Source organism: Dicentrarchus labrax, unplaced genomic scaffold (assembly GCF_905237075.1).
Source record: "Dicentrarchus labrax unplaced genomic scaffold, dlabrax2021, whole genome shotgun sequence".
Classification (NCBI taxonomy): Eukaryota; Metazoa; Chordata; class Actinopteri; family Moronidae; genus Dicentrarchus; species Dicentrarchus labrax.
The window spans coordinates 17,773,425-17,784,338 of NW_026136719.1; the positions used below are offsets into that span (position 1 = coordinate 17,773,425).

The following is a 10,914-nucleotide window of genomic DNA, read 5'->3' on the forward strand; positions in this document are numbered from 1 at the left end:
TTTCCATCTAAAATTTGATAAAAAGACATTCCAGCATGCAACCTTTGGACTTGTCTTTGACTCTCTTTTTTATGACATTTATCTTCCTAATAAAAATTAACTGTCATGAATATATTGTAACGTGTAAGTCACATGTCTTTCTCACAGGTCTTATCTGTTTTTGGTCCTCACAGTGAGTCTCTGAACTCTCCCCTTTATATGCTTTACTGATAAGAACCAAAGCAAACAGACAGTGAGTGGAGCGGACCATCACAGAGCAGCTTTTTAACTCACCACAAAAATGGGAAAGGTGATATTTTAAAGAAGTTCAACAGCTGGAGAGGTGATCAAGAAGACAAAAACAAAAGCTGCCAAAAACTGTGCAGAAGGAAAGGTACTGGTTCCACATGTGGGATACCTGTGACAAAGAGGGACAGAGCTCAATGCGTGATCTGGAAGTTACAGTGAATATTGTTGCATTTTTTTTTACAATTTTGCAACTTTTCTAACCACTGTGCCTCATCAGAGCCATGAAGCTTACTGGGACTATCCTTAAACTGGAGTACACTCGTGGCAGCACAGATACTGAACATTTAAACAACATGATGACGATACCACTACAAACAAATACAAAGGGTACGTATGATGATAACAACTTCACCTAAATTACTCTGGTATATACAAGCAGAGGCCTCCCGAGTGTCATCAGCTGTCACTCCACAAAATGCTAGTACTAAGCTTACACTAGGAACGAGAAACATGTTGAAAATACATCATTTTAGGACTGCAACTAATGATGATTTTCATTATCAATCAATTGATTATGTTCTCAATAAATGTTTTGCTCTAAATGAATATACACCTCTGGCCCCTCACAATTTCCCAGAGTCTAAGGTCTTTAAATTGCTTGCTTAGTCTTATCAATGCCCCAAACCCAATGATACTTTACAGTGATATCAAACCGAGAAAACCTACTAAGCATCATAATCGAGAATCTGGAATTTGTTTGACATTCATACTTAAAAATATAATTCAATCGATACATCAATAATCAAAATAGTTCCTATAATCCTATCCATCCTGTCATCTTTATAATTAGGACGCTGTTGATTCAACTCAGGCCCTTTCCTTGCCACTTTGAATGAAGAAGCTTTACCAATAGGCCGCTCCTCAAATCCAGATAAGTGCAAGGCAAATGTATTCTAATCTCTTAATTCAATCTAACTGATCTTTGACCACAGAAAGCATTTTCCTTGTTATATTGCAATCCCTTGCTGCTTCATCTCCCTAAACTAAATATGCAATTTACATACATTATAGCCTGTGGTCTGTAGTGCGAGCATCAGTGCAAGAACACACTGCACCATGAACGTGTATTTGTCAGTGCTTTTAAAGGAGACAATCCTGCAGCAATCAAACACTGGCAGGATGCAATTTGGAGCAACATGGAAGGAGACTGAATTCAAACAGAGCGCCCAATGCGAAATTAGCCAGAAGAGAGTAGCGGAGTTTGGCTTGCACTGACCTTTAATTAAATGGGGAGTTTCCTCTTCCTCTTGAGTAATAACTAGCAGTGCTCCTCCGAGGCTTATGGCACTGGCAGTCAAATAGAGCAGTGATATCTCTACCTATAACCCTGCTTTTATTATCTCCATTGCTCCTGAAAGACTTATGAAACAGTGGCCAGGTGATTCCTAAGGGGCTGTAAGTTCACAATCAACACCATGCTGCAAAGTTCTCTGTACAAGGTTATTTCTGTTCCTCTACAGAGGCAGAATAAGATTCATTACATGCCTTCGTTCATGAATGATGGTCTCTGTCAAGGTGCCTGAATGTTTTAAAAAGCTGATGTTCTCTCAGCTATTTGATCTGTCTCCGATGCTTGTGGGGCTTATTAAATTAGACTCTGAGATCTTTACTTATTCATTAGCAACCAAATAAAAGGGGTCCATGTCTTAAAGGTCATAGAGAATCCCACTCCCTAACCATGTAAATGTCTATCACTTGTCTCTTATTCAAACTTCTCCTCAGGCATTTTCACTGTATACTGTATTTTATCAAATAGCTTTTTTAATTGACAGACGCACCAGTGTCAGCACCCACCTCATCACAGCCACAGCCTGATGGAGGTAGGACTCAGTGTTCCATATGCGCAGACAGAGCCACAGGTAAACATTATGGTGCATCCAGCTGTGATGGATGCAAGGGCTTCTTCAGGAGGAGCATTCGCAACAACCACACTTACAACTGCAGGTGAGTCTCATAGATCCTCCACAATACAACATATAATTATTCAATAGCATTGTGTTCATTTTATATCTCAATATCCACCAACTTATTATGAAAGACTCTTTGTGACAGACAATACACACCGAGAGCAATAACAATGATACTGAGAATTTCAAAATGGTGTTTATTCATGGTGAAGTGAGAAGTTATTCTGTGTTGTTAAAGTTATCACCCACTGTACATCAGGGTGAGATGTATCATTGAAGAAACTTCACCTAGCAATAACTGGGACCAGTCCAGGCATGGAAGCAATAACATATATATATATATATATATATATATATATATATATATATATATATATATATAAAGACAGAGGACTCTAAATCAATTGTGAGATATAACTGTAGGGTCTTTCTTTCCCATGACAGGAGCTGATTGAGCCAGATTCTGTCATGTCTAAGCTTGCATCAAAAAGTGGCCAAAACTCACGAAAAATAGGAAGGCCCTATCTAGAGTCAGGGTTTGGTTTGTTTGTTCTGGGCTACTGTAGAAGCTTGGCAGTTCAAGCTGGCAGACTCTGTAGAAGAGGACCCACTCCCTTTGTAGATAAAAACAGTTCAGTGTAAAAAAACCACGATTCTTATTGTCAGCTAGGCTACATTAGCAAGCATAATACACCTGAATATCTAACCGAACTTATCGCTGTCGAGTTGCATTGTGGGTAATCTAAAACAGCAGGTTTTGGAAAGGAAAGAAGGAAGGAAGAAAGAAGAATGCATGGAAAAAAAAGTACCCCTTTTGCTGAATTTATTTTCTTCATTTTTTAAAAACTGTCAAACATAGAAGTGGAATGCTAAAGCAGTGTAGTACTCTTTAATATAATCTCACAGCTGTATTGAGAGGATTTACAGTATGTGAATCTGTGTTTATACAGTGCACATTTTTTTCAGGTTCAACAGGCAGTGTATTGTGGACAAAGACAAAAGGAACCAGTGTCGTTACTGCAGACTGCAGAAGTGCTTCAAGGCTGGAATGAGAAAAGAAGGTCAAAGGACTGTCTCGTTGAGCAGCTTTCTTTTTTATTTAATTCAATGCAGCACCGGTGTTTAAATTCTTTGACTCTAATCAAACCACAAGAAAATGCATCAGTGGTTCACATGTAACAGTTTCCATTATTATTATTATCATTACAATTACTATTTGTATTTTGATCATGTCATGTTGTAATTCCAGGAGAAAAACAAGATCGGGAATGGTTTGAGAGAGGAAATATTTTTTTTTTCTTTCTTGAGCAATAATGAGTGTGCCAGCATTCATTTCCATGTATGTGTTTATGTGCAATATGTATAGCTCTGGCCTTATCTTCCACTGACTCCAACAGATAAGCAGGGAGAAAGAGATGTGATCAGAGGAGCCATGAATAGTCTCTACACATGAATAATTAACATGGCTGAGCATAGGCAAATATTTGCTCTGCCATTTTCTGGAAAGATGTTGTTCACAATCCCCTGAAGTGAAGGCCAAGGCCACTAATTTAAATGTTTACTTACCTAATTTGGCTGCTTTGCATAAAATGCTACAATATCACTTTCATATTAGACCAGAAGTAAAGCTGTGCTAGAAATACATAGTAAAGTAAATCATTTTATATACTCAATGTAACTGTTTACTCCAGACTTAACTGATATTCCACAAAAGATTTATTTGGGTCATTGTCATGCAGGACCCATGTCAGTGAAGCACAGAGGGAGCCTCCCGCTCCTTCTCCTCTTCTAGTTTGATTAATACGTTCCTGATTGGTTGCTGAGAGGACAGCTCTGATGACTGATTACTCTGACACTCGGTCCTGTTGTCTGACTTTGTGGAGCCATATTGGAATCAGTCTGAGGCCATCCAGATTGCTCTGTTTCTAATGACTCTCACAGAGGGGTCATCAACACGTGATGACATCTCCTGCGAAACATAATCCACACCATCAAGAATCAAGACATCCGCGGCTATTTTTTTTTTCAGCGGCAAATATAAGAAGCTGTTGTCAACATAGGAATATCAAATCAAGATATATCAAATCAAGATCCAGGATTAAAACATTACCTTCTACAACTTGTTTCTGTGTACTACCTATTTCAAGGGGTGTATCAGAAAAGGTTTTCTCTATATTTGTCTTCTTTCTGTCTTCTACTACCACCTTTACCACCTTATCAGGGAGAAACTTTAAATAGATAAGTAACAAAACGATTTCTGGTCTCAGTTTTTTAGTCTTTAGTCAAAGTATTTGTATGATACAGCAAAAAATGTAGATTCCTTCATGTTTTTGACAAAAGTATTTTCTTTCAGAAGAGGTTTGCAGCTGAGGTGATGTCTGGAGAAGCAAGAAACTTCTCTGATGGTTCTTTCTTCTCTTTAATCTCCAGCTGTGCAGAATGAGAGAGACTGCATCAACAGCCACAGAGCCAAGGGACAGACAGTGGGTACTCTGTCTATCAGTGTGCTGCTGCGGGCAGAGGCCAGTGTGCAACAGGTAACACACCGTCTTATTCCTTTCTCACATGCCAGCCAAGGGGTCCCTATTTCTGGAAATCATGTAGATAGAGGCCAAAGACAGAGAGGATATAGGTTACATGTAAGACATGCTGCCATTAAATTCTTTGGAGGTTCTAGCTGTAGGCTGGATTCAGTTACTCCTTAGAAATGACAAAATTGCCGAGGGACCCCATCTAATCATAGCCCATTTAATTGCACCACTAGGTCTGGGATTGTGTGCCGAAGTTCAATTACCTTCAAATGCATAATAACAACCAGATATACGCTTTTGCATGTAAAAGGAATGCACAGAAATAAATTAGATCATTGGCAAATGAGCTACTACGCCATATGCTGCTGTTTTTTTCAAATTGGTCATCATGTGGTGTCCCTCCTCTACCTGCCTTGTCTTGCTTTAACCTTCACACCTCTTGGAGTAGCAAAGCACTCATACATCTAGCAGCATCATCACCTTCCTCATCATCCCCCGTTTATCTCCCTCACCGCATACACACTCACACACCTTCTCTGAGGTTCATTCCCACATTGCAGTATCACCTGAGCCCACTGTGAACTCACATTATATTTTGTTGCTCTCAGTTCCCAGCTCTGGTCTCACCTAGGAGTCATGACATCAACACCAAGCAGACAGCCTGCGTGGGAGTTGTGTTCGAGTCCATGAAGCAGCAACTCCTCCTACTGGTGGAATGGGCAAAACACATCCCAGAGTTTTGTGGTCTCCCAATAGATGACAGGGTATGAAATGGACTCAATACCTAAAAATTATTTTATTCTAACAGCTAACCTATCAGTGCAGGATAATGTAACAGCAGCTGGCTTTATACTTTTCTTTTTATATAGTGTTTATATTTGTCAGTTAAGGTTGATGCTTAGGTTGACTAAACGTTTGGCATGTTATAGTTGTATGTGACATAAATTTGTGTATGTCTGTGTGCAGGTAACCCTGTTACAGACCCACTCCGCAGAACATCTTATCCTAGGGGCAGCAAGACGCTCTTTACCTTATTTCAATCTGATTCTTCTAGGTAGGTATCAAACCTCCTTATGACTGTATGCTTTCATTATTCAGTTATGTATAAGGGGAACTATGTATTTTAAGTATTGCATATATCTACAGTGATCTTCATGCTAAAACATGTTGCATATGAATGGATCTGGTTTTGTGTATTGAGCAGGTAACGACTTTGTGATCCCCCTGAGAAGTGCAGAAGTAGCGGTGTCCAGGGTGGCTTTCAGAATCCAAGAGGAGCTGGTCAAACCTCTCAGAGAGTTGGACATCACAGACAAAGAGTTTGCTTGCCTCAGAAGCATTGTCTTCTTTGCCCCAGGTCAGTCTATGAGAGGGGAATGTGGACTGTAATTTCTGTTTCACTTAACCTCAACCATTGCACCAGACAAAGAATAACTTTTTTTGATATTCTCGTTTGGATCCGTTTATTTTCTTGGCCTTTTGCATCTGTAGTTTAGTCTGAGTGGTCTGGCGTCAGCGTGCTTCAGGGAGATTCTCTAATAATATCAGGATGTGGTGAAGACCTTGGCAGTCAGGCAGATGTGGCTGCCTGCAGAGCTTAACAGCCTGTTTACCTGGGGCAGCAGGAGCAGCAGAAGCAGGCTGGAGGACCAGAAGACCTAAGGACTGAATTCTGAGTTAACTCCACAGCCCAGAAAAGATAGTCACCATAACCTAGACTTGGGATTATCACAGAATTTTTAATCAATCACTTTTTAAATATTCCCTTTAAAAAGGTTTTGCTGTAAAATATAATTCAGTATTATTTCTATTATGCCCATTATACTCTGCTGTTCTGTGACTAACTGATATACAAAGTCAGTCTTAATAATTAATCAGATCTGTCAGATACATAGCTGACCTGATCAATAGATAGTTCCCTTATGGTGCAACATACCAGACAACCTATTAAATATAATAAATGTAGAGTGCTGGTGACTGCCAGTCAGAACTAATAACAAGGATTTTCCATAATATGAAGGTAGTTTTCAACATCTGCACACAAACTATACTCACTGATGTCCTTTACACAGATCCAATATGAGTGTGGCATTCAGTGCAATATTGATTATGTTCACTCAGTCTGAGAAAGGTCTCTAGGACTGACAAAGTGATTTATTAAAAGAAATAATTGCCTGTTGCAAAAGAATCTTACGTAGATAGAAGGAACATCATACATTGATTATATATTTGATGTAACCAGATCTGCTATTGGCTAATTTCAGTATTTATTCATCTCTTGTAACTAAAGAGCCGAATCTCATTTTATCATCTGTCTTCCCAACCTTAGTGCACCAGATGGTTTGTTACACAGAACCTTGCGTGATCTTCATGTCATCTGCTTTGGATGGTTGCTGTTCACCTACAGTCTGCTAGAAAAGAGCTTGAATCTTGTAGCCTTATATTTTGTTCTCCTCAATAAAAACTTTGTTTGGCAAGAAAATATATTATTTTTTTAATTTATAAAACAACGTACAGTCATTACAAAACACTCTTGCCCATGGAAAGATTATGCTGGATGTGAGGGCAGTGTAGAGATGTGTTACAGGGATGGTATATGTCAGCTTATTACTACATTATTTGTCATCTTCTGTGTAGAAAAGGATGCCTAACAATGGCATACTGGGAACTGCAAAGGACTTTGAAAACCTACGCTGATATTTTAATTAAACCAAAAATGGGGAAATAACAGACATATCTTATATATATATATATATATATATATATATATATATATAACAGACATATCTCTGATCCTCCACCTATACCTATACCTACTATACCTACTACCTATATACCTACTTTTTGTTATCATATATGCTTATATACAGTACAATTAAACTTAATCTCTTCATTTCATTCATCTCTGTTATGCATTCAACAATTATAGTCTTGTCTATGTGGATAAAGTCCTGCCCTTCTTTCACTCATTGTTAATGATAACAATTCCCTGATAAAACTTTACTGAAGCGCATTCGCAGCCCTTTTCTTTTATATACTGCTACAGTGTACCTCTTCAGTATATGTCCTCTTACCTTTGTCTTGCAGAGTGTCCTGGTTTGAAGAGTCCTCAGGTGGTTCGACATCTGCGTTTCCAGGCCCATCTGCTGCTAGAAGAAGCAACCTGTGAGAAGCGGGGAAGGTTTGGGGAGCTCCTGCTGATCCTGCCTCCCCTGCAGAGTGTGGCCTTGCAGATGGTGGAGACACTACACCTAGCACAGCTACTAGGCGAGGCCAGTATGGACAACCTGCTGCAGGAGATGCTGCTGGGGGAGGGAGCCAAAGCAGGACAGGGTAGGAGACACTGCTACAGGATTTCCTTGCAAGAAATTGACTTAATCTATACAGTATGTTAAACTCTGAACTGTACTGAATTTGCACTAGTGTCATAATCAAGATGTTATTATGCTATCTTCCTTCAGGTGATGTCCTGACTCAAAACCAGCAAAATGAGCAAAGAGTTTCTCCCACAAACTTCGTCTCTGTCATCTCTCACGTTTCAACATGTGAGCACTCGCAATCTATCACAACAGTCCACATTGTAGTCTTATCAAGTCCAACAGTCAGAAACCATCAAAAAAACAAATATATTCATCATGGTTTTTACATTTTGACATTTGTATCCTTGAAACTGAAATGTATTGATGGACACTGAACCCTCATGTGCTAAATGCCATTGCTGATGTCTGTCTGTCTCACACAGCTCTTTCAAGCGGCTTGCCTGCTGCCCCCACAGACTGGCACTGAGGTGTACAGACATGGCAAAGCTGCCAAAGAGCCCACGGCATACCAGAGGCACCTGTCCACACCAAGAGACTCCTCAAGAAGCAACAACTTAACCATGAAGTGGAGGAGTGTTATTAGCTTCAGACAGATCACAAACATATACACACACACAGCTACATACATACAAGAGTGATACTATAATCATTCTTCATTTAATCATGCATCTCTGTATCCAGTATTGGTCATTTGTCTGAGATCCAAAATAAATACATTTTAAATTTGATTTATACGAGAACAATATAAAACACTGAATTAATAATGCTCTGCACATCACAGTAATAAATAAATACTAAAAACTACATCTGCAAAGCATGTAAAATAAAACTGCTGATATGTTAACATTGCACTAAACAATACCTGAGAGTGATTCACACATTCCTATCATATCTACAGTATGTTTGAGTCATACACAGGGCTGAAGTGAAGGTCCTGAAATTGTCAGCAGAGGGCGCACAAAGCCTGTTTAGAAACACATTTGATGGCCCCTGAGAGGCAAGCTTTTCTTTGTAAATAGAATCCTTCACTCATGTTTCTGGGTTAATCTGAATGGGAAAATTGTTACATTTTAAGTGTTAACCCACCATAGTGAGGATTTTAGTAAACAATACTCCAATGATTTTGATTTAGGAACTAAGCGGTTTACTCTTAACGGTATCAATCATAAGTAAACTATTAGTTGTCCTTCTTTGGAACTCTTGCTGAAACCATCTTAATAGTGGAAACTTGTTACATAGAGCACTGGTAGTGGATAGTGTCCACCTTGATGACCAGAAAGCTGTTAATCATTAAGTCGGGATGAGAGGTAAGGGCGCTCAGCATCACAGAAGCTCAGAAGGGGCTGCAATGACTCCGTATAACTTGATGACAAAAACGTGTTCTGCATAATGAAATCCTTTTTACTCTGTGTGTTTTTATATCTTAATTACCGAATCCCTGCAAAAATATAGAAAGAAACTCCATCCTTTATTCTCCCCTGAAGCCTATAGCAACCATATCCACAACAGTGTGTATAATCTAAACAGCATATTGGTTGTTAATTCCACTGTTCTGAAGATTGAGCGTTCACGCTTTCTTAAAAAATACTCATGCATCAAAGAAATCCGGTTAGCAAAATAGTGACGTGTTCTCTTTCCATTTGAGACAGTATCAGGTCTGTGACATTTTGCCTGAGCTCAATCAGTGGAGGAATCTCTGATGTTGAAAGAAGTTATATAACATTATATAATCCCATAAAGCTAAGTTGTTCAATGTAATGAGAGGGGGGAAAAAGCTTCTTCTCTACAGGCGGTGGAAGTCCTCTCAAAGTTCACATTTCACTGACATATACAGTATGTGCTCGGCATGCACTCTTGTCAGCCGCATATACAGCACATTAGCTCATATAGACCAGCCAGATTCCTCTCAACTGATGAAAGACACACTGCTGGAGCAATAACACACTGTGAAGTAAAGCATGGACAGATCAAGAAGACATCCAGATACAAATATAAACATTTAAAAGGGACTACAATTTATCACAAAGGAATGTAAAGAAGTTAGTTTCAGCTTGTTAGAACATAATTGGGATATTTTGCCTTGGTATACGTTTGGCTTTCTCCAGTTTACTGCTGTAATCAATAGACTATAAATAGCCCATACTTCAGGTACTAAGTAAATACAAGTAAGTGATAACATGGACAGATAAATGCACCTACAGGTCACAAGTACAGGGGACTGCGGGGTCAGAGGGTGCGAAATGCAGTGACTCTAAAGTGCCTGTTATCACCAAAAAAGCATTTGTTTTCTCCTGATCTTTTAATATCTGCTGATACAGAGTCTGATTCATTTGTCTCATTGTTTTCTCTGATTTATTTTTATTGTCCTATATTTAGTTTTTTTTTTTTATCTTATTGCAGCTGTACAGTGCATTTGTAAGCTACAGTAAGCCCATGTTAAATTTAGTGAAGCGGCTTGAATATATTTGATTGCAGAATAGCTCTACTTCAAGAAAATATAACCTGCACCACAGGATTTATAGAACATTTTGAATGATATCTTATATTGTTTGTAAAATACTTGTTTAGATAAGTGTCTCTGTGTATCTACTTAAGAAAGAAGTTTCTTAGCCTCCTTTTACCTACAGCATGACCAAAATAAACCTCAGGTGCAGTTTCTACCCAACACTAATGGTTAACCTTCAAAACACTGAAAAGACTGAAATCGATATTGGTCAGGGAACCTTTTAGTGTCTGTGCCCAGCGGCTCTTTGCCTTATAATCCATCCATGTGTGAGAATGTCTGTCTGTCTGTGTTAGCCTTGTGGTTGATCTCTGACATATCATGTAATAGGTGTTTCCCTGCTGCCAAAGGCTCCACGCTGCCAT

The 10,914-nt window shown here is 38.9% G+C and overlaps 1 protein-coding gene across 1 annotated transcript; it reads left to right on the plus strand.

Annotated features, from left to right (window-relative positions):
* The first annotated feature begins 208 nt into the window (after window positions 1-208).
* Window positions 209-8,774, plus strand: hnf4b (hepatic nuclear factor 4, beta). The gene is made up of 11 exons (XM_051380307.1): window positions 209-373; window positions 506-615; window positions 2,061-2,232; window positions 3,162-3,256; window positions 4,626-4,732; window positions 5,335-5,490; window positions 5,693-5,780; window positions 5,931-6,083; window positions 7,814-8,059; window positions 8,188-8,271; window positions 8,469-8,774. The coding sequence occupies exons 2-11, from the start codon at window positions 510-512 to the stop codon at window positions 8,510-8,512; spliced, it is 1,251 nt and encodes a 416-aa protein (XP_051236267.1). The 5' UTR covers window positions 209-373; window positions 506-509; the 3' UTR covers window positions 8,513-8,774.
* The last annotated feature ends 2,140 nt before the right edge of the window (window positions 8,775-10,914 follow it).

Coding starts and splice junctions, on each gene's coding strand:
- hnf4b (XM_051380307.1), top strand. CDS start 510: ATGAAGCTTACTGGGACTATCCTTAAACTGGAGTACACTCGTGGCAGC. Junction 616..2,060: donor ACTACAAACAAATACAAAGG/GTACGTATGATG, acceptor TTTAATTGACAG/ACGCACCAGTGTCAGCACCC. Junction 6,084..7,813: donor CATTGTCTTCTTTGCCCCAG/GTCAGTCTATGA, acceptor TTTGTCTTGCAG/AGTGTCCTGGTTTGAAGAGT.